At 37.5% G+C, this 27,265-nt stretch overlaps 1 protein-coding gene and 2 long non-coding RNA genes across 4 annotated transcripts; all 3 read left to right on the top strand.

The window, feature by feature from the left end:
* The first annotated feature begins 1,597 nt into the window (after positions 1 to 1,597).
* On the top strand, positions 1,598 to 4,359 carry LOC102711174 (protein TIFY 6a-like). The gene is made up of 7 exons (XM_040527058.1): positions 1,598 to 1,844; positions 2,224 to 2,441; positions 2,525 to 2,778; positions 2,899 to 2,983; positions 3,072 to 3,429; positions 3,551 to 3,608; positions 3,744 to 4,359. Exons 1-7 carry the CDS (start codon positions 1,769 to 1,771, stop codon positions 3,946 to 3,948), a joined length of 1,254 nt encoding a protein of 417 aa, XP_040382992.1. The 5' UTR covers positions 1,598 to 1,768; the 3' UTR covers positions 3,949 to 4,359.
* Positions 4,360 to 9,958: 5,599 nt separating this feature from the next.
* Positions 9,959 to 11,828, top strand: LOC107304792. The gene is made up of 3 exons (XR_001550845.2): positions 9,959 to 10,276; positions 10,406 to 10,465; positions 11,297 to 11,828. It is a non-coding gene; the product is annotated as an uncharacterized LOC107304792 (long non-coding RNA).
* Positions 11,829 to 11,997: 169 nt separating this feature from the next.
* Positions 11,998 to 17,978, top strand: LOC107304857. 2 transcript variants are annotated; one of them, XR_001550933.2, is made up of 5 exons: positions 11,998 to 14,306; positions 15,683 to 15,736; positions 15,865 to 16,241; positions 16,931 to 16,980; positions 17,624 to 17,978. It is a non-coding gene; the product is annotated as an uncharacterized LOC107304857 (long non-coding RNA). The 2 variants fall into 2 exon arrangements; XR_001550932.2 differs by lacking the exon at positions 16,931 to 16,980 and having other exon boundaries at positions 12,001 to 14,306.
* The last annotated feature ends 9,287 nt before the right edge of the window (positions 17,979 to 27,265 follow it).

Here is a 27,265-nt window from a genome sequence, read left to right as displayed (position 1 = left end):
TGCAATATCGACATATCAATTATATGTTATATATAAGTTTAGAATTACATCCATACCGATTTAAGGTTATCGTTTGGCATTATAGGCAAGTATTGCAAATAAAAAATAATTTGTGAAAAAATTATATACTTTTGTTAGCTATCTAATAGCAAATGTTGGAAAATAAACTACGATAAAAACCTACAAAGTCATTTTAAATTTAAGACTAGCAATTCAAATTTTGGTTTATAAGAATAAATAATTACGAAAAGAAAATACCGTGGAAAATAGGGGTCATCTTTTAGCTTGTTGGTGGAAAAAACCAAACGACATATTTTTAAACAAATAATAATTTACAGATAAACCCTTATATACATGTTCAAAGTGATCTAAAAGTCAAAACTAAAAAATAAACTAGGATGAAAAACCTTAGAATCAATTTCGAATTTAAGGTTAACATTCAAATCATGGAGTATAAGTATAAGCAAAAGTCAAAATATGAAATCCTACGAAAAAATCTATAACGTGAAATAGAGAGTTTTAGTTCTCATAAATTTAAACAACTAATTTATATAAATTTTCAAAGCAACTTCTACGTATACTCCATCCGTCCCAAAATAAACCAATCTTTTACTTTTCAGTTACAATGTTTAACGATTTGTCTTATTCAAAAGAATTTTACTATTAATATTGTTGTTTTTATTAAATAATCATGAATAGTACTTTTCGCGTGACTATTTTTTCGTTTCTTGAAAAATTTTTAAATAAGACGGATGTTCAAACGTTAAATAGATATGGTTAAAAGTTTACCTTATTTTGGGACAGAGTATTTCGTATCGTTTGGAGGCAGTTTCAATTATGACCTCCGTTCCAAAATAAACGAATTTCTAAGTTTTTCTATAGAATTTTTGACTCTTCGTCTTATTTGATTTTTTTAAATTAATATTTTATTGTTATCACATGATAAAACATAACTAGTGCTTTACGTGTGACTATTTTTTTCAACTTTTTCATAATTTTTTTAAATAAGAGATGGTTAAACGTTAAGCTAAAAAACTCAGAAATGGTAGTAGTACTCCCTTAAAAATAATTTTAAATCTCCTGCTACAGTACTTCGTACCATGGGTTGGCGTCAACCCGCACACGCACCACGTGGGATCCACCGCCGGCCGCGCCCCGCAGAGAATCCCGCTCCCCCACCCCACAGTGGGCCCGGCTCGTCATACGGCACTCGCAATTTGGCTCGTGCCTCCTCCTCCGCTGTGGGGACACGTGTCGCTCCATCGCGCACGTGGCCGGGCCCACCCGTGCACCACCACCACCACCTCCTCCTCCAATCGAGGCGCCCTTATCCCGAATCCACCAGGCGCTCACTGACGAGGTGGTCCCCGCTGCTGTGGTCCCCACCTGTCTGTGGCGTCCGGGGTGGTTGCCGTGGCGGGCCGCGCCCGCGGAGGCGAACCACGTGGGGGTGGGCGGGTGGGGCCCACCGTTTTTTCCCTTGCCCTTTTTTTTAATTAATGCGGTGAGCAATACACTAATGTTTTAATAATTAGTCTTAAAAATAAAACTAATCATCATGGCTGCCTCCTCCTCCTAAATCTCGCGAATAAATAAGCGAGCAATCGCAAGGGGAGAGAGAGAGAGAGAGGAAAGGTCAAGGCATCGTCGAGAAGAAGCTTGAGAGGAGGGGAGAGGAGAGGAGAGGAGAGGAGGGGCTGCTCGATTCTCCTTGAGAGGGGATAAAGTTTTGGTGTGGCTTCTTGGGTTGGTTCGTTTGGTTTCCGCCATGGAGAGGGATTTTCTTGGCGCGATTGGGAGGAGGGAGATGGTGAAGGAGGAGGCCGGCAGGCCGGAGCATCCAGGTCGGTGCTCCTTTTTTTTGTTCGAGTAGTAAACGTGGCTTCGCTCGCGAGGCGCGGTCCATGGCGATGATGTGTGGGTGCTCGGATTTCGGGCGAGTGATGATGATTTGGGATGATGGCATCGATTGGGCCGCCAAATTCGCGGCTTTCTTTCTTTTTGTTTCTCGTTTGTTTGTTTATTTCTTTTAATTATATAAAGAGGTTTCATTTTTGTGCGGCTCGAATTACCTGCTCAAATCTGCACGATTTTCTTGTGCGCGCGTCGCGCGCGTGATTTAGTGGTGGTTCTTTTTTGCTTCGATTCTGCTTAGGTAAATCTGTTGTGCAATCAGATTGCGACGTGCAGCTCGAGTGAATTTGTAGTGTTTTCGTGCTGCAGATTATCTGGGAGGAGGAGGAGGAGCAGCGTCGGCGGCGATGCAGTGGCAGTTCCCGGCCAAGGTCGGCGCCGCGTCGTCGGCGTTCATGTCGTTCAGGTCGGCGGCGAGGGAGGAGGACTCCAAGGAGGCGGTGTTCGACCGCTTCTCCCTCTCCGGGTTCCGCCCCCCGCCGCGGCGGCCGTCGCCCGGCGATGCCTCCCCGGTCATCGCGCACCAGGTTCGCGTCGCGCCACCTCCGGTCATCCCCCTCCCCCCGCCGACGAGAAGCTAATGGTCTGAGCTCTCCTCTCTCTGGTGCAGCGGCAGTTTGGATTCGACGGCCAGGTCAGCCGGCAGCAGTACGCCGCCGCGGCGCACGGCCACCGTGAGCAGGGCGTGGACTCCTACGGCGTAGCGGCGGCGCATCGTCACCCGGTGCCGTTCGGCCAGGCGAATCCCATGCTCCGTGTTCAGAGCCTCCCCAACGTCGCCGGCGGGAGCCCGTACAAGAACCAACCGTTCACCGTCGGCAGCCCGGTGGCCGGCTCCACCGTTGGCGTCTACGGCGGCACAAGGTGGTTACCTTTTTTTTCCCTTTTCTGTTCAAATAAAAATCATCTCTGAACTTTTGACTGCAAACAAAGCTGAGAAGTGAGAAACATTGAGCTGACAATTGGATGGTTTGACTTGTATAGGGACCTTCAAAATCCCAAGTCGAGGCAGATGACCATATTCTATGATGGAGCAGTGAATGTATTCGACAACGTTCCGGTAGAGAAGGTATCATATCTTTGCGAAGAGCGAAATGCTTCGATGTTACTGCAGTTCTTGGGTATAATTCCTGATTGTGTTGTAACTGTTGTGACAGGCTCAAGAACTTGTGCTTTTAGCAAGCAGGGCATCCATTCTGAGTCCACCAAGTGTAGCTCGTAAATCAGATTCACCTATTCCCGCCACCGCGAAACTTGCAGTGCCTGAGGTTTTACCTGCAAGGCAGATCATAGTTCAGAAACCAGAGGCTTCTGTGCCTCATGTATCAGTGGTTTCGAATCCGGTCACCATTGTGTCACAAGCTGTGACTCTACCCAAGAGCTCGTCTAGCTCCAATGACTCTGCAGGGCCGAAATCTGGAGGCCTACCGTTAGCTGTTACCCCTTTGAGCCAGGCAGCCCCGTCCCAGCCGACACAAGTAGCAAACACAAATGCCTCAGCTATCATGCCAAGAGGTATAAGGGTGTAACTTAATGTTGCTAGCTCTGTAATTCTTTTGGAATCCTGGACTCCCATAGTAATACTGTAGTATTTCATAACGCATTTGAGATTGATTTGTGTTAATTTTTGTTCCAGCTGTCCCTCAAGCTCGAAAAGCATCTCTCGCCCGATTCTTGGAGAAACGAAAGGAGAGGTATAAATATTATCTTGTGATTATGCTTTGCAAGCCCTGTCTCACTGCTGCTAATATATGTTGTGCAAGTAATACTTGTAACATCTCGTCTTGTACATAATTTTGACATTGACATATGCCTTGTTTATCCTGTAGAGTGTCAAGTGTGGTGCCATACCCATCCTCAAAGAGTCCATTAGAGAGCAGCGACACCATGGGCAGTCCCAGCACACCGAGCAAATCATCGTGCATGGACATCACCCCGTCGACCAATAACTGCGAGGAGTCTCTGTGCTTAGGTCAGCCAAGGAACATCAGCTTCAGCAGCCAGGAGCCACCCAGTACAAAGTTACAGATATGAAACCTGATGGTTGTCTATACTGAAGACTCAGCTCAGTGAGATCCGGCTGACTCCGACGCCAAACCGGATGCCTCATTTCGCACCCATCTTAGGCATGGTGAGAGACACAGGAAGAGTGACTTGATGCTGTTTCTAGTTTGGCTGCAATCATTCTGTGGCTAGAGCTGTTTATATGTGCTGATCTAGCCATGGCCGCTGCCTCTAGCAGGAGAGCTGTGACATTGCAGGCTTCATGCTGTTCTTGATTGTTTTGCTGTGAGCCATTGCCGCATTGGACATGAGAGGAAAGAAATGCTGCTGAGTTGTATAGGATTACAGATTCGGCGTATGTAATTCTGCTGTTTTTGGTTCTAGTCTTACTTCAAAAATACAAGCTAGCTTCAGAATTCAAACAGTATCCCTGATGCCAATGTGCCATTTGCCATGGCCATTTTTATATGTTCGGTGAATTGCTGGTTGCATACTGTTTGTGCACACAGGCAAGAATGCTTGTCACTGTAAGTTTTGTAGCATGCCCGTCAAGTGGCTAATAAGATTCTTATGCCCCATTTTGGAGATTGCGTGCAATGGGATATCTACGGTCACTGTTTGGAGTTAACTTGATTGTGTTCTCTCTCAAGTCAAGTACTCTTACCTGGTCATAAATATTTAAAAATTTGATCAACTCTTGTACTAATAAATGTCAAATATTTACAACTGAAGTAGTGATGCAAATGATATTACTAGGATTTTATCATATAGACGAGTATAAACTAATAATATTACTTGGCTTTTATAGAAATAAATATCCGGTTAATATTAATTATTATATTATTCTAATAGAAGATTATACTTAAATAATTTATATAAAATAAAATAAATCATCAAAAACAACATGACTCTTCATTTCTTTTAATGCCGTGGATTTTAGTTTACTTTTGCTAAAGATGAATAATTTTATTAACAAAAATGAAATTGTTTCCATCTTAATATAAAATTAAAATCACAAATTAATACTCTTTCCGCTCTAAAATACTCATCCTTCATAGGGGTCGACCCACCATTCAAGATCAGGCTAGCCAAAGGGTAGTTCGACCCACCTTTCGCCGAAGGGCGAAGGATAGGTTGGGCTAGCTGAAAGGTGCGTTGGACCAACCGAAGGATAGGTTGGACTAGCCAAAAGTAGAGGTCAACGTACAGCTAGCCGAAGGGTGGGTCGGAATACCCTGACAACCCCTCCCCCTCTCACACACACCGGACGCAACACATAGGTCCCAATAAAGGTGAGTCGTTTTAGATAGTCCCATGGGACCCTAACATGATCTAACACCTACCGTATTTATACCATATGTTCTTTGTATCGAACACACATGGAGTCTGGCATACTTTTATCTATACGATGCATCGAAGACAATTGGATAACTCCTAACATTTCCATGGACAAAGAGACATCCATGTCTAGTCCTATCAATCACATTAAGGGGTACAACGGTAATTATTAGCCGACTTTCTCTGTTGTCACATGAGCAAATAAGATGACATGGAGGAAAGAGATGTGAGGAAAGAGAGAAATGGTTGTTATGCATGATAATAGCTTAGAGTCGACTCTTCGTATTTATTTAAGGAAATTTTATTCCATTTAGTACATTAAAAGAACAGAAGAGTAACAAAAATATATTTTATTATATTAATGAAGAAATCATATCTGACTCTACCTATGGACATACACTTATAAAATAAGCTAGTATTGCTGACGTGGATAAGAGAAGAGTCAATACTAGTCTCTACCTTTAAATATGCTCTAAGAAGACTTCGCAATTCCACCAGAAAGATTTTCTCATTATATTAATTAGGCAACTATAGTCATCATGTCTGTGGCATAGTGTTATCTTCTTAATATTATAAAAGGTGGATCATGCCTAAAAAGACTAGTGAGAGCCAGATAGAAAAAATGCCTGAATCAAAAAAGAGAGAAGGGGAGCTCTAGTTAGAGCTAGAGATGGCAACGGGGACCCGAGACCCGATAGGTAATTACTCTATTAGGGTATAGATATGGACTAATGTATCACCCATGGATATCTAATCGGACAAATACCTTCACCCAATAGGTACGTGGGTACAAGAGCGTTCCTATGATCCCATACCCGTTTACCTATGATAATAAATACCTGGAAGTCAAAATACATATCTTGACCCAGTATCAAATTAGCCTAGCCCAACTAAACAAAACCTTAGGTATTTAAGCATATGCCTCAACCCATCCATCAGATTTCCACCCATCCACATCTCCTCCTAGCAGTTGGGCATTAGTGGCCATGATTGTCGCCGTGGCTCCATGAGTCTCGCATGCGCGACAGACCACACAGGTGCAAGGCAACCACACGACCCAATGGATGGGTTTTACCTAGGCGGGTATGGGTCTGGGGAAATTTCTTACCCATGACGGGTATGGGGATTTTGATAGTACTGAATTTTGCTGGTAGTATGGGTCTGAGGTACCAATACCCAATAGAGATTTACCCATTGACATCTCTAGTTGGAGCTCTCTAGTACATGTATTCCATAAAAAATCGTACAAACACCACAAGTGTAGAGTATAACACCTCCACGTGACCTGAACTTGTATAAATCACTTAGTTCGTGGGATTTCTTCCACTCATCCTCCATCTCCAACATCTCTACAACTATGCTGTGTCCATAGCGCATGGCTTCCCCGCTCTCACTGGGACGAACACAAAAGGAGGGGTCATGGCTTCCCCGCTCTCACTGGGACGAACACAAAAGGAGGGGTCCACCGATCTCCCTGCTGGAGGAGACATCCTTCGACACAGTTAATGCATGCTTTCCTGAGACAAAAATTGGTTATACCTTATATGTTAAAAATAAGGGAGTACTCTATACTTTAATTCAAAAATAAAAACAAGAAAATAATACTTTTGCATTACATTTAGTTTTGCAGTGAGAGACCATCTTTAAAAATATAAAATACTTGGCAAGTGAATTTGGCTAGACCTATGAACCTAAAGTATACGTCAGTATGGAATGGACCTTTTTCTAAAGTTATCCGAACACCTATCCGTACGATTGACGTACGAATATACAGATAGTTTCTAATCAAAACTTGTTTCCAACAGATACTAACATTACTATACCCGTTTCTATTTTTGTGTAAAATAATATCCAAATCCGTTTTCATTTACAGGATGATCCGAAAAATATCCGTCAGCCACTATACATATCCGAAAAATTATCCAGATTCCAAAAACTATCCGAATCGATATCATCCCAAGTACTATACTGTAATCTGATTCTATATCTTATTGTTAATTGAAATTCTACTTGGATTTTTTAAAAATAAAATAAATTGTCATCGGTCCCTGTTAAACTGTGTCATGCACTGTCAAACCCCCTTGAGAAAAGATCAAGCCGGTTGTGGGAATTTGCCAACCCCACTTATATACTATGCAATTCTGGAACGGTGAATTGAAATTGAATTGGACGTGAATTTTACATCCCATAAAGGTGAAGCATCTTTTTTAAAAAAAATAGAAACCGAATTGCTTCTAGAGCCATTGTGATTTTTTTTATTATTAATGGTATTTCTACTTGAATATTTTTTAAAAAAATAAAGCTAAACTGCTTTGGGCATAGGCTCATGCGAGAAAAGATCAGACTGGTTGTCTGAATTTTACATCATATTTAGCCGAAACATCTAATTATTTTTTTTTAAAAAAAAAGTAGAAAAGAGATTCTAGTGTTAATGTGATTCTATTTTTGTTGTAAATTATATTTCTATCTAGATTTTTTTAAGCAAAAGTAAATTGCTTCGTGTTGTCATCAGGCCCCGCGAGAAAAGATCACGACGAAAAATTAACCCCGCGAGCTGACGCTGGCTAGCACAAGAAAAAAAAAAAGAAGTTAACCCCGCCAAATAAAGAGCCGGAAATTAACAGAACGAGCGCAGGAGAAAAAAAAATTAACCCGGCTCGAGTGAAATTGAACGTGCACGGATTGGGTAGAAAAAAAATTTAACCCAGCTCGAATGAAAAAAAATTAACCCAGCGCAAGAAAAAAATTAACAACACGAGCGTTGAATTTTAGCGAAAATGCCATAACGACCTGACGCGATTAGGATTAACGCGCAAATCAAATTGGCCTACCACTCTGAACGAAATTGGCCCACCTCTTTTTCTCAATTGAATTCGACCCATATATAATTTGGCCCAACTCTGGCCCACCATATTCCTCGATTGAATTTGGCCCATCTCATTTCTGAGGGGAATTCAACACAGAAAGGAAATTAACCTAGTTTTATTGTAATAATATGGCCCAATGATAAAATTTTCGTGGAGAAATTGGCCCAATTTTGGATAGCCTCTTCCTCGCTTGAATTTAACCCATCAGATAATTCGGCCCAATTGAGGCCAACCTCCTTCCTCTCTTGAATTTTACCCATCAGAGAATATGGCCCAGCACATTTCCTTGTTTGAATTCGACCCATGGAATAATTTGGCCCATCTCCTTTTTGAGGGAGAATTCAGCCCAGAAATGAAATTGGCCCAATTTTTTTATATATTAATACGGCCCAAACTATAAAAACTTCTGATGGGAATTCGGCTCAGAAATGAAATTGACCCAATTTTGGCCCATCTCTTTCATTCGGCGCATCAGAAAATTTGGCCCAATTTTCGTCTAGTTTTTAGTGGTCTGACTTCTTGGTTGGCTGTCCTGATGTGGGCTTCATGAGTAGGCCTGTATTTTGTGGGCTTCTTTTGGTGGGTTACCACGTGAGTTGTTGGGCTGTTAATTTTGAACGGGCCGTTGTTTCGGCGTGAGTGGCGGCGGGTCTAATGCAGCATGATTAGCCATTGGTTTGGTGGGCTGCATGTTGAGAACGAAGCGGTAAGCAGGACGCGTATTACAACAAATACACTTTCTGATTTTTTTTGACACCGTTTACTTTTTTATTTATGTTTGAACCTTCGTCTTATTAAAAATTTTATTCAAATATATAAACTTATAAATCATATTTAAAGTTATTTTAGTAATAAACTTAATCATAATAAAATAGTCAATAATTGTATAAGTTTTTTAAATAAGACGAATGGTCAAACGTATATTAAAAAGTGAACGGCGTCGAAAAAAATCGGACGGTTACAAAAGGCATAATCAGATCATCACATGTTCTGTTCCATTTTGCTAGCACATGAGCAAATCGAGAAAGAATGAAAGCAACGGTAACAGACCTCCACATAAATGTTAACATAAAAAATTCCCTATATTGCTCTCAAGGCACACATGAAATCCATATGCCTAACAAATCACATCAAAAAATGGATTGAATTTAATCTAAACATTTTTCCTTCCTATTCCACATAAGTAAGCCAAATATTCCATTTTGCTGTGATTCACGTGCACAAAGAGAAATTACTTTGCATGCCAAAATAGGCAGGCAGCACACAGATCTCGATGGTATCAAATCAGGCAAACATGGTTAAAAAAACAAGAGCAAGTGATACCTTTAGGTAGAGAAAAGATAGTGATTAGCTGCTGCCTGGCGGGCCGCTTGGAGACGAGAGGCAGCTGATGTGGGCGGCTGCACAAACAGACTCGCTGTTGATCCTCTTCAATTGATGCCGGCTCGGAGCAGGAAGCAATATATATAAACACATGAAAAAAATCGTAAAATTGGTAAAAAAAAATTTAGAACTCATATCTAATTATATTATCACACGATTCTCCCACAGTAACGTCTAGTTGTAAGTAGGATTATTATCTTTTATAGATAACATGGCCCAATTTAACAGCAACCTAGGCCCATAGGCCACAGCCTTTGCCAGCAATGTTGTTATTGGTAGCGGCCCAAAACTAAATGGGCCAATATGGTTGCGGCCAGACCAATTGGGCCGCTTTCAGTGGTAGCGATCCAAAATACAGATGGGCCAAAAGCGTCGCCGTACATGGGCCTCTAGGGTTTGGGCCCAATTTGGTAAATGGGCCGACATGGCCTCCTTCCTTCCATCCCCCCGCCGTCCACTCGCCGGAGTGGCACCAGCCGCCGCCGCCGCGCCGCCTCTCCTCCCCTGTCCTCCGGCGAGCCCTGCTCCCCTCTCCTCTCCCGCTTCCTCCCTCTAGGAAGGGATCCGTCCTCGGGGGGTGGTGTGAGAGGATTGGATGCGGTGCGGTGCGACCACGCGACGGGACCGGAGCACGCTCGGGAACAGGCCCATGCCCCCCACCAGCGCCATGGCGCCGCACGAGAGCGAGCAAGAGGGAGACGCCGACGAGGAGGACCAAATCGACCCCCTTGCGCTCCAGCGAGCGCGCGTGGGGGGCCGCCGTCTTTCCGGTGCGGCTGCGCTTTCTTCTGCTCCTGCACAATTTTATTTGCTGTTGTTGTTGTTTTGTGATTATCATACTCCATGCATACACTGATACAAGTATGTGACTGCAGTTAAATTTGTTTGTTTGTTACTAGGTTCTATTTGTCCTGAAGAAATCATGTGTTCTGATAGGTTATTGTTGACATGCTGTGGAGGTGAGATCCTGATTTCTTATAGAGCATATGGGTTTTTATCTACCTTGTTGGCATTGCATCTAATGGGTTAATTATGCTTATCTAGTTGTGCTGTTTGAAAAGTAAAGGTTGTTTCGGTGTGTACTCTGAATTGGTGGTTAGTGCATGGTATATTCAGTTTTGAGTGTTTGTTAGTTTCACTATTGTCTATTTTATACTTAGAGTCAGGGCTGGACCTGAGGTGTTTGGGGCCCTGGGCGAAAATAAAATGTAGGCTCCCACCCTCTGAACAGAACATAAATATAAATACTACATATTTATTTATGTATACCCATTGCAAATGATAATATTCTGTATATCGATAAGCTAAAATTTTTAGCATGCAAGAGATATTGCAAAGGAAACTTACTAGATATCATTTGAAATAATTATTGACATTTCTTGATGGGAAATCATCGATGATGATATCAACATCAAGCTCGTTTAACAACTTTTTCTCAATGCATAAAGTTGCCAACCCATTTAACCTTTCTTGAGACATCACTGATCTCAAATAGTTCTTCAATATTTTTAATTTTGAGAAGCATCTTTCTTCAGATGCTACAGTTGCAAGCACCATAAATAAGAGTCAATAGTAATTCAAACATTAGGATAGCAGTCCACTTCTCTAAGAAACTGGAAAATCTCTATAGCAGACATTGAACAAGAACAAGTTGTTTCACTAATCACCTCCTTTTGACAGTTCTGTTATCTTTGGTAAAAAAAAAGGCTTTCAGATCTAAATTGCTCAAAAAAATTAAAATGAGAAAAGAATAAGCAATCTACCATGGGGATTAAGCCTTCCTTTTCTAGGGCTCGATCTTGCGTGGAGGTGTAAAGGCGAAGGCACATGGGAAAGGAGAGAGAACCGTCATGGACGCACGACTGCACAAGCAATTGGGAGTTCAGAAGACAGGTGGACGGTGGAAGGTAAGGGTGTAAGTGGGCCAGCCCGCCAACCCGATTATAGGCCAATTAAGCGGGTTGTCCACCGGGTTACCCGTTTAATTGACCTATAAGCGGGTTGGCGGGCCGGCCCACTTACACCCCTAGTGGAAGGAATTGATGAAAAAAATAACATACTCCATTCACAGAATCACGGTTTGGATCAGGACCTAGTTTTGGCATCATGAACTGCCCTTGACATGCATCATGCATGGGACTAGCAGCAAGCATCAACATTTAGCAAGCTAGTGCTGCTTCACATATATGCAGTACATGCATTTACATATCTGGTTCCCCCCGGGATTTGGGGGCCCAGGGCCAGCCCTGTTTAGAGCACAGTATGGACGTTTATGATATGTACTCCTCTAGTTTGATATATAATTAATGTCATTTTGAATAAGGCTGTTATCAAACTTTTAAAACTTTGACCATTAACAACTTAAAAATATTTAGTTTGAAGACACTAGAAGAAAGCCTTCAAAAAGTACTTACATAAAAATAAAAAAATATTTATTTATTGTATATATCACAATAGAAAATCATATCCAAATATAGGTTTTGGAAACTGTATCGTTGTCCAAAACAACAGGAATTATCAAGCTTGATGGAATATTTTATATATTATTCTTTTGAAACAAAATCTCTGTTTGTTACTAAGAATTGTGTGTACAGTAGGCATAATATGTTGTTTTAATATGTTTAAAGACCAAATGTTTTCAATACTCTTGTGCTTATGTTACTACTGGAGTTGATTATAGTGTATCCAATGAGAAATTTGGGAGCATTTTAAAGTTGAGATCGACTGAATTACAGAAGATGATATGGCGTTGATCCATTGATAGCTAATGCTTTACGAAGAATCCTCATAGCAAAGCTATGCGAATGGTGCCATCTGTACCACCATACCATCTTGAGAACCGTTGAGTCGTATTTGGGGGCTCCATTTCAATACATGTACTTCGTTATTTTAAATTACTAGGCTCCTACAGTGCAGTTGAGATAGTCCTCAGGTTGACAACACCTCAGTTGGATTCAAGACTTTTTTTTAATTATATCTCAGGTCAATAATTTAAATTGTTCTAATTCCACATCCATATATTTGATTGATATATATGAACAATAGCTGTCTTATTCGTCTATTGTGATCTGTAGAAAATGATGCCCCAAATGAAAGGAACATTATTGTGTACAAACTTCATGTTTCATATAAAAGGGTTCCTCATGGCATATCTTCCCTGCAACCTAACCCTTTTACAGTTTCCAATCATATCACTGATTTTTCAATATGGATTTTGGCCCTTCCATCGTGAATCATGCAAACCTGCAAAACTAGTTTATTTCTGAATATTCTTCTCCAGGTTATTCTTTGGTCCCATGCTAATTCATTGCTTTTCAAAACTAAATACCATATTTTGCTCTTACTAAATAAACTAAAGCATCAGATTTGCAAATTGATCTTGAAATTATAGTCCTCATTTTTATAGGAGACAACTGCACATGCCAGGGTGCAACTGGTAATTAAATAAGCTGATTTGATGCTGTTAGTGACCTTCAAACAACCATATACTAAGTGGAGCATCCAATTTATTATCTGTTTGAAACATTACATCCTATGTTATGAGTCTTTAGATATGCAGCTAACGGTTAAATCCCCACATTTTCTGAATATACAGAACAAATGAGATGAGGTACCACCTTTACTTCAATCTAAAAAAATTCTTAAAAAAGCTAGCCACAACTACTTGTAATCATTTAAAAATACTTTGATGGCACATCAAGCAGACTTTACACGGTTCAGAATAATTTGCAAAGAAAAAAATGAGAAGAAACCCTTGGCAGCAAAGCGCGTCTTATGCTAGTATTTATCGATATAATATTTCATGTACAAAAAACTCAATCACCTAAACAAAATTCTTAATTAATTTTCTGATACAATTTTCATTCATGCACATATCACTTAATCAAACAGTGGATCCTTAGTTATTGGTACTTCAGCTTATTCTTGCCTATCCATTTATCCTTGTTCAACTTGGAAAGCTTTGATGGCTAGACATCTTGTTATCTCCTATTCTAATCAATCATCCAAGAAATTACATTGATAAAGTTTAAAAATTATATCAATGATAAGTCAAGTATTCCATTCTTAGTTCTCTTATTGTCAGCATAATCCTGTCATATTTGTTGTAAGGAGATTGATATTTTCTACTGAAGTATTCACATAGTTTCCTGTACAGTGGAGTTGGGTAATTTAGAGTGGTTGCGAGAAGGTAGCAGTTAAATATGTCATTTTCTGCTCAATCTGGGACAAACAAAAGACCTGCACTTCCCTCAGACAAAACCGAAAGGATATGTAAGAAAAGTATCCGAAAGGATATGTAAGAAAAGTATCTTGTTGTGAAATTTACAGATATAACTATTGTGAGGCCTGGGCCAGGCTAGGTAAGTTTGTGTTGTCATGGTTTTTCCCATGACACTATATGATACATGTACCTGGTGCCTATATCTGCTGTAATTTAGACTTACTATTTGGATTAAGGTGATTTGCTGAGTCCACATGGTATAAAGGGACTCCTCCAGTCCATTCCTGGAATCCTGTTCTATATAGCTTTACCATTATTTTGATGACCAGTCTTTTTTTTTGTGGTTTAAAACATCAAGCCTGAGTTGAAATGCATGATGATATAAACTTCTGTAAAAATATTTTCTTGTGGAGACCTACTACTTTGAAATTCTTTTACTTTTTCATGGGTTGATTTTCTGCAAACCATTGTTTGTTCTAATATGGCCACCTAGTTGGTACTATTTTAGGCGATTCAGGCCAAAAGATCATGCCAAGTGATCTGCAGTTGCTACAGCTTGGTACAGAATGCTCCCTGAGGTAAATATCTTTCTCTTGGATTTATAGTTAGAAAATCATTTGTTATACTACATTTACTTTTGCCTTCATGGCTTAAGCATGTTGTCTTTCTCAAAGAAGTCAAACATGATGATGCAGAGAAGTTAGTGAAAAAGTGCTCAGTCAATTTTTTTGACATCGGACACTTGGGAAATGATAACTCCTGTTTCCGTTATCTGTTGGCGTACTTATTTTACTACATCATGGGATAGTTAGAGAGTGGTTGCCAATATTAGTAGCAACGAACACTGCCAAATCATCCACAGCTCTTGAGAAAGTTGGTGAAATGTCTATGTCTCTTGCTTTTGTAGTATGCTTTTCCTGATGCAGTTTAAGGGAGGTGTTTATACGACGATAAGGGAAGGGTACAGAACTTTCTTGATAATAAACACCGGTCACTTTGTTTGTTGTGAAGACTTGCCAGTCCTTACCATTTGATGCACAACACTTCATATTGGCATTTATTTTAAGGAGTTTTCTATATTTGGAGTCGCTTTAATGTGTTCGATGGATACTCAACAAAGGAATTCTATTCATAATATCAGTTGTCAAACCACTGCAACATGATCAACACATTTCATTGGCGTAAACATGTTTCAAATTATGCATGTTGATGGGATATGATATATCAATGTGAGAAACTCTTAATTAACATTTTGATTGAATAAATGCTCTTAAGCAAGGTGATGGTTTTTTAGCCTTCCTATACCAAATAATCTCCCAGCATTTGAGTAGAAGCCAATATGAGCGTTAGTTTGTTGAGTTTTAAATTGATTCAGACTTCAAATAATAAAAGGAAAAAAAATCAGTGCCCATATGAAAATTTGGAATTATTGGTGTTCAAATGTTATTTTAGAGCATGTCCAGCAGCTCATCCATCTCATACTCCATATACAAAAATAGAGGAACATTAAAAAATATGGTCTAACAGCCCCTCCAACACATCCTCCTTTTTTAGCTATCGTCCATATAGAAAGAGAGACTCTACTCCAAATGGGATGCAAAGCTATTTTCTTGAGTAGTATATGCTTAAGAGAAAATGGGTAGTTGATATATATTAATAAAATATAGTTGGGTATGGTATGGAGGATGTAATATGGATGGTATGCTGGAGTGAAGTACAAACAGATATGGATAAGGAATATTTTTTAGATGGTCAGTCAAATAGAGATATGACGGACCAAATTTAGATGAGCTGAAATTTGAAGGTACGCTGGTGTGCGATGCTGTGGCTTTTAGTCTTCTGATTCATAATTAATGATTTGTCATCTACCTGTTCGTTATATCACCCCTCCTTATTCTAAATGCATGGGAAAAGGGCGCAATTGTTGCTAAGCCAAAAGATGCACGCTTTGCAGGGAATGTGTCTGGGAAACAAGTAAAAATAAGGCATGTTAGAGACCACTCCATCTGTAAGTACTGGACAACCCTGTTATACACCCTTCATGAATTTGACAACTCTGTAGAATGCGTTGCTGTATCAACTATCAACCAGTTATCCTGTTCTAATCACTACTTGTCTATTGTCTCCCCTGTCTAGTCACGATGGAGTCCACTGGAGCTCCACCGCCACGGGTGCTCTTCACAGAAGCCGTGAAGATGCTGCAGCAGAAGTACTGCAAGAGGGTGATATCTGAACTGTCTTATATATAGGTCATTATAGTCCAGCACAGCTAACATCTCTATATCACTTTGGTGGTCACTGTAGTTCTTTTCATCATTATATTTTGCTGGTGACATGTTGTGTGGAATTGTTTTCCCTGATGAAACGCCAAATTATTAGTAAATTAGGCTTCTGTCACAGAGAAACAAAAGATCGACATTGGATTTGGTCTCCCAGTTTACCAAGCACGTCATTTGCAACTGCAGTTTTGCCTCCTGTACTTAGGCCAGGGCCTCCACTCCTGCACATCTGAGGTTAGTCTATTCATGCTTCTCAGCTCATTTTCATAAAATAGTTCTTAATAGTTGATCTTTTAACTGCTCTCTCTCAGAATGAAAAAAATTTAACTCTATAGATATTTTACCAACAATTAGTCAACTTATAAAAATACATCGTGTATACAAATTATACTGATATATTCTTATTTCAAAGTACTTTCATAAATTGCTCATGATAAATAAAAGTTTAATCTTAAAGTTTTCTTCTGAAAAAAATGTCATGTAGAACTATTTTATGAAAAATACTCATTGGAGAGGAAGTACGAATAAGTATGCGTTAGAGAAAAAAACTATATAATCAATTAGTGGCGCAGAGCTAGCATTGCCATGTTGATTTCTGGAGGGGCCCACATTACGTTAAGTTTTTAGACAATTGCTTGTTTAATTACCGCATGTTCAATAAATTGATATAATTGTGTGGCTACGATTAGTAGCAACGAGAATCACCTAACTAGTTTTGGTCCTAGGTTCGCCCAGTTGCTTGTACTAACAAATCAAGATAAAAATTTGATCAACACATGCATGCATGGCCGGTGACCAATCACATCATCAAGAGCCATTTCACCAAGAAACCACACCATTCTTCCATCTCACTCCTCTGCTAGATTTGTGTCACAACTAACAAAAGTAATCAATCCTGCATGCGTCTGTTTCTGTCCTCACAGAAAGCGAGCGTGGTTTGGATTCTGTTCTCACAGAAAGCGAGTGTGGTTTGGTAAGATTGACACTTTCGGATAAATTTTGCATTGTTTTTTGCCGTGCATGCTAAGTACTCCTTCCGGTTCCACAATTTTTATCATTTTGTATAAAGGTGTTGTCAACTTTTAAAATATGTATTTTGAAATTACTAAAACAACATGTATCGATGAACTATAAAATGTACTTTAATAGAATTAATATTTTTTTTATTTATTGTATATAATTCAATAGAAAAAAATCATGGTCAAAGATGGATTTAGAGAAAACTGTATCGTCATCCAAAACCACGAGAATTATCAAACCAGAAGGATTATAATAAACTAGTTGGTGTATGGGATAAGGTGGGTCATGGTGCATAACAAACTAAAGACGAACTAACACCTGAATGCTTTGCATGCATGCTATATCACTCTTACATATCAATCTAGGTGTTATGCTATTGTTTTTTTCTGGTCCAGACCTGACATTACATATCAATCTTGTACTATAATTTATTATATCGTGTGGTGTATTATACTCTGATTAGGTGAGCCGTCGTCTATTTGCAGTTTTCGCTGTAAATTTCTTGATGAAAGCAAAATATCTTGTCTAGGCTTCAGGTTTTTGAATTTTTCTTTCGTTGCATTTTTCAGTTTTCATGAAGTAATTTTCTGTGGCAGGTAAAGGTGCCGTTCTCCGGTGCGTAATGTATACTGACAATGCCTTGAGCACCCGATGAAAAAAAAATTAACTGTCAAGATCGGCGGATAATGATGTAATGGACCAGTTTACTGTGTCAGTACAAATAGGGGTTAATCAGCTCGGTTCACTATCTTACCAAAGCTTGGTCACATCGAAATTTTTGTTTGTTAGCAAACCAAACAGCCCCCTTCAAATTATGCTCTGAAATTTCAGTTATTTTCTGTCCAACCATCTATTTGCTAGTACACATTTTGCTGTGCCCTACTGAATTTTTGTAGTGTCCGGACTTTTATTAGCTGAGATTATTCGCTGCACGTGAAATGAGACAAGTAACTAGAGCATTATTAATTAAGCATTGACTATTATAAAATTGAGAAATGGATTTATGTGATTTTTAAAGAAACTTTATGGAAACCTTTTGCATAAACAAATCATTTAGCAGTTTAGAAAACATACTTATGGAAAACGAGCTAATAACTCATCCGTTCATCTACAGCTTCATCTTTTTTCTTCTGCTTATGTATATAAGACATAATTTGAATTCTTAACCTTAAATTTGGAGTTGATTTTTGAGTTTTGTTTCATCATAGTTTTTCTTCAGCCTTTAACACATATAAAAGTTTTATTTATAAATTATTTTTTATTTACAAATATATTTGTTGGTTTTCTTTTTAAAAAAACGAGAAGATGACCCCTATAAGGAATGAGTCCTAAAGTAGCTTTCCGATCTGAGTTTCAGAGTGAAGTGTATGACTTGCGCTTAATTTGATCGCCTGTTTGATGTGATTATGACTTTTCAGTTTCTATTAACCACATGCTTATGCATCATCAGTCGCTATCTTAAAATTTGTATATACTGTCAGTCAGTGTCTGAGGACTCAGAATCATCACCAGGAGACACCGAAGTCAAGATGCTCTAATGTAATTTCACAGTCAAGCAGTTTATCTAGAAATGATCGAGTGATTAACTGATTAAACTAATAATTAAGCTTAACAACGATATATATGAATGTTACAGGAAGCTTCAAGTCGCTGCAGCCTCCATCACCGAATGACCGTATCTGAGACGGTTACTGATTTATCAGAAAGTTCAGCTTCGAAAACTACCCGACTCTTTTGCATTTACTAGTGAAAAGTAAAAAGGTGCCGTAAGAGTGCTTTGTTTTACCAGCAAGACTGATGAGAGGGGTTATCATTGGAATTTTTTTATTTTTAAACATTTTTAATAAATAATTTTATTACTAAACCTCTAGACAAAATATTTTCACCCTATGAACCTTTTGGTCATGCCACCTACGTTGGCGTAGCGAAACGGCTTGTCACGTCATGCCATGTCCGATCAGATGGCGTGACAGCGTTGTCTTGCCACGCCACTAGCCAAAATGTTCAGTTTTAGAAAAAATTTGTCCGGTGGTTTAGTAATAAAATTACTTGCTAAAAATGTTTATTTAATAAAAAAATTTCTTACCACTGCCCCTAAAGATACGTATGGGAAATGCACGTGCCCGTACATATGTACACAACCCATACATACACGATCAAATAGACAGAGACCCGTGAACATTAATAAATTTGTATCAAGAGTGTATATGTATGAAATTATGGTAATAAGGATTTGAACGTGATTGGGTGAAGTCATATATACTGACCGACAACTCTATCGTGTTCTTTTGATAGGTAAAAGATAAATGATATAATATTATTTGATTTTTTTAATAGCTATTTAATAGTATAAATGATAAATTTAAGTACTATGAAATTGAAAATCTACTATGTAAAGATGAAATGATAAAGAAACTTTTTATAAAAATACACCGTTCAAAGCACGCGTGTAAAAGCCAAGAAATAATATGAGGCAAAAAAAAAACACGTACTACATCATATGTGAGACGGTAATTAATGTTGATAGATTAACCATGACAAGTCCACACAAGGGACATTATAGGAGATCTCCTATAGATTTTCTTAAACTTAGGGGAGTTTCCTACCCTTACTTATTAATCAACCTATCATTTCATTTGGGAATAAGCACTAATCAATACATGAAAAAGATTATTGTTTAATTGATTTTTGCGGATTAATTTTGGCCGGTAGATTAATTAAATTAATCTTGGCCGGTAGATTAATTAAATTAATTAATAACTTGTGAACATACTTCGTGGAGAGGTCACCACCCAGGAAGTAAATACACAAATGTATTTATCTTGGAGGTAGGTACAGTAGGTAGGTAGGAAGGTTCAATGTAATCGACTATTATTGCCATGTCTTTTCTTGACTTTTTTGTCAGCAAAACCGGTAAACTCGTACCATCACAATAGGATCACTCGTTTGCGAGTCAACGTACACAAGCTGACTCAAGAGTGTGATAGATAGATCCAACTGCATATGTAGTAGTGATCACGCTTGCGTGACTTCATCGTGAGATCACCAATCTTCCTGTGAAATTACTCCAAAGATCTTCCGTTTTAAATTACTCCAAAAGAGTACCGCCTCCGTTTCATAACGTAACATGTTTAACTTTTTGTTGCAACGTTTGACCATTCGTCATATTCAAAAATTTAGTACAAATATAGAAAATAATAAGTCATGCTTAAAGTTTTTTTTTATAATAAAGTAAGTCACAAGCAAAATAAATGATATTTTCATAATTTTTTATATAAGACAAATAATCAAACATTGCAGGCAAAAAAAATCAAACATCTTACATTATGAGTTTTATCTTTTATTTTTGTCTTAAATTTAGAGCTGATTTTAGATTTTTTTTCATCATAGTTTTTTTACGCATTACTTTTAAATCACTATGAATACGTATATAAAGTTTATCCATAAATTATTTTTCACTTGCAAATATGTTGTCTGGCTTTTCCAAAACGATCAACTTCTACCTATAATCTCCGCTTATATTACTGATGGCCTTAATTACAAAGTATATGGAGATTTTTTTTCTTTGATGCATGAATTGAACTGGTTCACGTGGAACCAATGCAAAAATCTTGTAAAACTATGTGATATTTTTTAAGAGTAAATTTTAGAAAACCTCAAGTTTTATGATCAATAATATAGCATAAACCATAGGAAGTATTACCAGTGGCATATTCCTAAGTATTACAGCTCGTTTCACAAAACCCTGCACATGTACGTGTTGAGAATGCATTTACATCAAATTTTATAATAGGGTATATGAAATTTCTAAGTACTATTTTCTTATTAATGTTTTCATTTAATTCTTTACTACTTTGGGAAATATTGTTTTAGGTATAGTAAAAGTTTATATCTAAATAATGTTGGAGTTTTATGAAACGACCATTTGACAGGTGGTTATGTGCCACAAGTTATAGTATGCGTAGTTTTTTTTAACTTGATAATAAAATGTGGAGTTTTTTTAAAAAATACTTTATTTTTAAATTTTTGGTTCAATTATCTCATCATGTCCATGACTCATTAGCTATATATTATCTATATAATTAATAAAAAAACATAATTCAAACGGTCGTGACCTAAAGCCCAACACACTAGATTGTTGTCAACTCATTGGTTAACCGTGCACGGATGTTTCAACATACCGATGGTTGGATATCGGGTGTATTGTTAAATCTCTAGAAAATCCGTCACACGAAACTAGATGGTTTAACTTTGGAGGAACAAATGTCGAGACTTACATGAAATTATGTATGGTGCTACAACATTTAGCAGTCATTCTACTAAAATTAATATAGCACCATGAAAAATATACTGTGGGTTAGGGCTTATCAGCTACTGTAATAAGTTGATCCCATCCACCGATCCTGAATCAAATGGCTGCAAATATAGAAGGGATGGGTGCATTTTCGTCAATAGATGTTTCTATTCGTTGTTAACATAGAAAAAATATAGTAGTTATTTCATTCAATATATATCGACATGTCTTTCCACATACACATTAACTCATATCAAAAATTATATTAGTTATGTTTAAACAGGGTCGGCTCTGGCCATAGGCCATGAGGGTGATGGCCTAGGGTCCACCAGATGTAGGGGCCATTACCCCCTCCCAAAAAAAACAAATGATCAACCTGTTACAGACTCGTGCAACACACTTACATGTTGACTTTCACGTCATATATTCACAATCTTGTACGATTATTATCGTACTCGTAAAATATTTAGGGGTTGTGATCAACCGATGCGTTACTTCGGCTTAGGTGCCAAAGTCGTCACCAACACAACATTCGTCATCACGACGGTCGCCTAGCGTCCGTCTAACATCATTGTCTGTTGCGTCGCACTTCAGCCAGTGTTGCCGCTCCGTAGCCTCCGCTTCTAGTTCCCCTATCCCTACCTCCTATCTGTCAGTCTACTCTCCTATTTGCAGTTTACAGAGACTGTGAATTGTAGCTATGGTTTGCCAACTTTCGTTGCGGCACGGGCACGTCTGCTTGGGACACGTCAAGCCGTCAACCATCGAGGATGCTCCCGGTCATATGGCTTATATAACTATATATATTTTAAGTAAAAAAATAGTCTCGAGACCGAGTTCGTCTAGGGTCCTCGAAAATATAGAGTCAACCCTGTGTTTAAAATATCTTTAACGATAAAGATAAATTATAAACATATACAAAATATTAATTAATAAAATAAATTATACTTTACATCGTTTTTAAATAAGACGATGGGTTAAATATTATATATAAAAATATAATGGCTTCAAACAGATGGAGTAATAATTAAGTGAAAACGAAAAAAAGGTTAACTAAACAAAACAAAAAAGAAGTGTAGGGTTTGACTTGGAAGTCATTGGAAACTAAAGGCTGGTCTAGCTGTTGGCCGAATCGCCGTGGTATATAGATAGCTCTATAGTACGTACGTCCAAAAGTCGGTGTCAACGTCTAGAATCTTAGGTCTTGTTTAGTTTCTAAAATTTTTTTCTAAAAATATTACATCGAATTTTTAGACATCTAAATAAAACATTAAATATAGATGAACCAAAAAACTAATTGTACAGTTATGGAAAAAATCTTGAGACAAATCTTTTGAGCTTAATTAGTCCATGATTAGTCATAAGTGCTACAGCAACTAACATGTAGTATGACGGATTAATTAGGCTCAAAAGATTCGTCTCGCGGTCTCTAGGCTAGCCGTGAAATTTCGTTTTTTTCATTCGTGTCCAAAAACCTCTTTCAACATCCGATCAAACATTCGATATGATGTTTTTGCTAAAAAATTTTAGCAACTAAACATCACCTTAATTTGTTGGACTTCATGTATGTGTCCTCACCGAACACACTACTACTAACTCATCATCATCAAGTGTGTGGCTACGTATGCATGACCACGTACCTTACCTACGTACGATGATGTGTGAACACCTTGTTTTGATTTCTCGCTAATTTTCGGCCAGTTGACAACTTGTGATCATTACCAAGAGCATGACCGGATACAATAGCAGGCTATAAGCCAGCTATAAATATATTTTAAAGAGATAAAGAGAGAAGAGAGAAAAACAGTGAGATAAGTCAGCTGCAGCATAGACTTCAAGACACAGTATGGGTATGATATGTGAGACCTTATATTAATATTTTGTAAGTAACTATTGTATAAGTTGATTATTAAATTGATTGTAGATGAATTGAACCTAGTAGTTATCTATACTATTGAATTTGCTCTGAGTACATTTTAGTTCGCCACACGTTACCTAAAAGCAAGGAAAACCAGCTTTAATTAGTTCTCTCCCCACAATAAGTCAACAACCCGGCCGTGTGACTAACGGCTGAGTTCTTCTCCAACATGATTGTACCGTTTTTCATCCGCATGCCTCTCACACGATTAAACGCTATGTGTTTTTTAAAAAAATTCTATAGAAAAATTGGTTAAAAATCATATCAATCTATTTTTTAGTTTTTATAACTAATAATTAATTAATCATGTAATAATCTATTACTATGTTTTCCGTATCAGATATCTAATTCATTACCGAACGCAACCTTAATATAACACTCGACTAATATGGAAAATCTTTATATAAACCACTTAATCAAATATAGGGGGAAGTTAGACAATTTTGTAAAACTATACTTTTTTCACTTTATTTAAATTATAGTGTTAACCAGGATTCCTGATCCTCTGCTGCGGATTTTATATCATGGTGTAGTGGCTGTATAGGTTTTACTGCAACAAGAATATATATAGTTGTCTTTTAAAAATATTTTTCTATTGGTTATATACATAATTTATTTGGAAAATGAAAATCCATTTAGGATAAAAGGATAATTTTAATGTTCCACAAGGGCACAATTATAGTAGCACCAAAAGGAGTGTAAAATTTTGATAGGACAAGATATAACAAGATTTTAATGAGTGGTAAAAGAAAACGTTCTCAAATTTTAATTCCATTACAAGAAATCTACTATTATCTAACTTCACAAATTATATTGTACTTTCTTTGTTTCATATTATAAAAAAATTTAGTCATGCCTGATTCATATTAATGTATATAGTTTATATATTTATCTAGATTATAACATCTATATAAATAAGCCGGACTAAAAAAATCTTATGTTGTAAAACTGAAAGAGTATTGATCTATAGTCGTCGTCAAAGTTGTAAGATCATAGTCATGATCTATATTTTGTGATGAACAATTGGTTTGTAAATTGATAGATTTAGTTTGGAAACAGTTATTGTGTTGGTGTGAGTGTGTGTGACTAATGTGGGTCAGGTTGTGATATCTGTATCCAGAAGCGGTTGGTTTGTCTCTGTGTGTGCAGGTGACTTGAGGTCAACTGTGGTTAATGGCTGGTAAGAACCATGACTAGGTTCAGGGAACAAGTAAGGTTTGGATAGTCGGGATACGGACCATGACTAAGTTCAGAGAGGAACCGAGGTCTGGATGGTCGGAATACCATGTGACATGGTTGGAGTAGAGTCGTGATTCTCGGAGGTCAATATCGGTCACCGGCAGTGGGATCGTGACTAAGCTCAGGGAGGAATTGAGGTCCGGACGATCAAGGATGTCGGGTGATGATGTTGAATACGAGATGGCACATGGTGGAGGAACACCGTGTGGGATAGAGTCGTAACGGGCTTCACATGTTGCATGTGTAAGCATCGAAAAAATCACGAATTAAATCGGATCAAGATCGGATGAGAAAAAGCGAGAAGGAGTTGGTCGGGTCACTGTAGCCGTGCGGGGTTACTGTAGGAAGTCGGATTACTGTAGCGCCAGTTCGGTTTCTATAGCGTGGAAGATAAAATCGGATTGCAGTTGGAGATAGTTTTGGAGAGATGAGAATTACTAGGATAAGTAGTCTGCTTTTTAGTCAGAGATAGATTTTGTTGATATAAATAGGTACCGAGGGGTATGCCCCCGGCGTGCTTTTTGGAGATTTAGAATTAGAAAATTAGAGTTGAATAATTATTGATTCTAGATCAACAATTTTGAGAGGAGTGATGTTATTGCACTTTGTAAATACTAGTTGAAGTAAAAAAGTTCAGATCATTCAATCTACATATTCTGCTTTCATCTATTGGTATTTCTGTGGATCTCGACGATCTGATCGGCGGCACAGGAGCGGCGCGATTAAGTTAATCTCAGAAGCGGCATAAATAGATTGACGGCGGCATAGGAGCGGTGTCATAGGTAATATCAGGAATGACGTAACCGGAGGTAATCTTTTATTTCCGCTAAAAGATTTTTGGGTTTTGATTCTACCTACTATTCTCTCTCTGGTAGATGTGGTTAACTCTTTTTTGATCCTACAAAAAAGTGTGGATATTATTGTTGCGTCTGAAGATTCAAAGGCGTCAATTTGTTCCGGAGGTACAGTATCTTTCAGGGCATTTTTTTGTTAATTATTTTAGAAAAAAAGGGAGAAATATGTGTAAGGTATAAAAAAATTATTTCTTAGACCACGTGCAAAAAAAAAAGAAAAACTATGCATGACTGCCCACACTTTAACAGATTGTTAGACCGAATGTGTGATTTTTCTTTTTTTTCATTTGAACCATTCAAGCATATGTTCATTTTTCTTCCAGACATATACCCTTGCTGGAAAAAAAAAAGTTGTTTCACACCTTGGATTGAAGAATATAGATAGATTTTAGGCGTATGGAAAGTCATAAACACATTACCTATGCATAAAACAAGAAGTCAAATGATAAAGTATAAACACATTAGCACTGCAGCTCTGTTTCAAAATAAGCATATAGCATACTGCTCCTGCGTTGTTTTCTCCTAGTTATTCTTTTTTTCTTGGTTTTTGTGCGCATACTTTTTAAACTTTTAAACGATATATTATTTGCAAAAAGTTTAAGTTATGTAGAATTTTCTCTTTGTAATAGCTAATTCCATCGGTTACGTCATTAAATAGATATTATAAAAATTAGATAATCTTTTATCTTCGGCTAGAAAAGAACATAGTCATAGTACTTATGATTTTTTTAAATGGGAATTAAGAAAGAAAAGTAAACTAAATGAGATATGGCTAAGATTAGAAAGTGGGGAACAAACTAAATACTAAGATAAATTATGATGTCGCAGGTACATCCTCGTAAATATTTTATTTGCAAAATTGAAATTCTACTCCGTATGTCTGAAGAAAAGACGAATTTCTTCCTATGAATATTTACGTTTATATGTGTCATATATCCATATTCCTAGATAAATTTGTTTTTTGGACGGTTTGGAGTGCATATAACTATATTTTGTTACTCACAGAGTAACACTAAGAAGATCTTAATTAATTAATATTTTCAAAATTAGGAGCTTAATTAAATAGTTTCTAACATCTCCTGTACCAACATACCTAAAATGCTAGGTCCTAATATCTTTTTAGAAATTTCCATGGAGCATTTTCTATAAATAGAGACATCATGACAGTCAATTAAAAGACAATAGAGTAGCATGATAACCACGTGACCAGATTCACTATAGACAATACAGTAGTATCAATAACCGCATATCACCACGCGTACGTCCACTGTCTCCAATTGTCTATCATCTTCTATTTGATTTTTTAGATAACGAAATAACATTTTGGTCTTTATTACAGAGACCACGTATTAATAAATTTCACACACACTAATATAATATAGAAAAACTACAAACTAAAAGACACCAACACAATATTAAAAAACCCTTAATTACTTAATTCTATTCAAAAATCTCCATTCGAAGTTGGCAAAAATGTGCATAATGTATTTGATAACGGTTTAAAAGTCAATTTTCATATCCTACTAATTATTATCAAAAAATACATTTATTTAAACCATGTGATATATATAGAGAAGAGTCCGTCCTATAGCTTGATACCAATGGACGTAGACAGCTAATCTGTATGCATAGCGGTACTTTGACTAGTTATGGTGGAATAAAATAAAATCCGCTTACCAAGGAACTATCTGGAACATATGTATTTTTAATCATGGTTTATAACTCTAAGATATACGACTGATGTAACTGAAAATAATTGTAATACATCCTCCAGTTTAAAAATACTTGTTATTTTGAACAGTGATTGTCTTAAAAACAATTTTGACTACTATTTAAAATATATATATTAACAAACACGTAATTTCATCAAAATACTTTTCAATATTAATATATGCATATGGCTTTGACATTTCTAAAGTAAATATTCTAAATA

The sequence above is a fragment of the Oryza brachyantha genome, chromosome 8, assembly GCF_000231095.2.
Source record: "Oryza brachyantha chromosome 8, ObraRS2, whole genome shotgun sequence".
Taxonomy (NCBI): Eukaryota; Viridiplantae; Streptophyta; class Magnoliopsida; order Poales; family Poaceae; genus Oryza; species Oryza brachyantha.
Note: the sequence above shows the minus strand (reverse complement) of the source record. Positions and strands in the feature narration are given on the sequence as shown.

Excerpts from the sequence above, each read along its gene's own strand:
- LOC102711174 (XM_040527058.1), top strand. The coding sequence starts at position 1,769 with ATGGAGAGGGATTTTCTTGGCGCGATTGGGAGGAGGGAGATGGTGAAG. Across the intron at positions 2,984-3,071 it reads ACAACGTTCCGGTAGAGAAG|GCTCAAGAACTTGTGCTTTT; the intron begins GTATCATATCTT and ends CTGTTGTGACAG. Across the intron at positions 3,609-3,743 it reads TTGGAGAAACGAAAGGAGAG|AGTGTCAAGTGTGGTGCCAT; the intron begins GTATAAATATTA and ends TTTATCCTGTAG.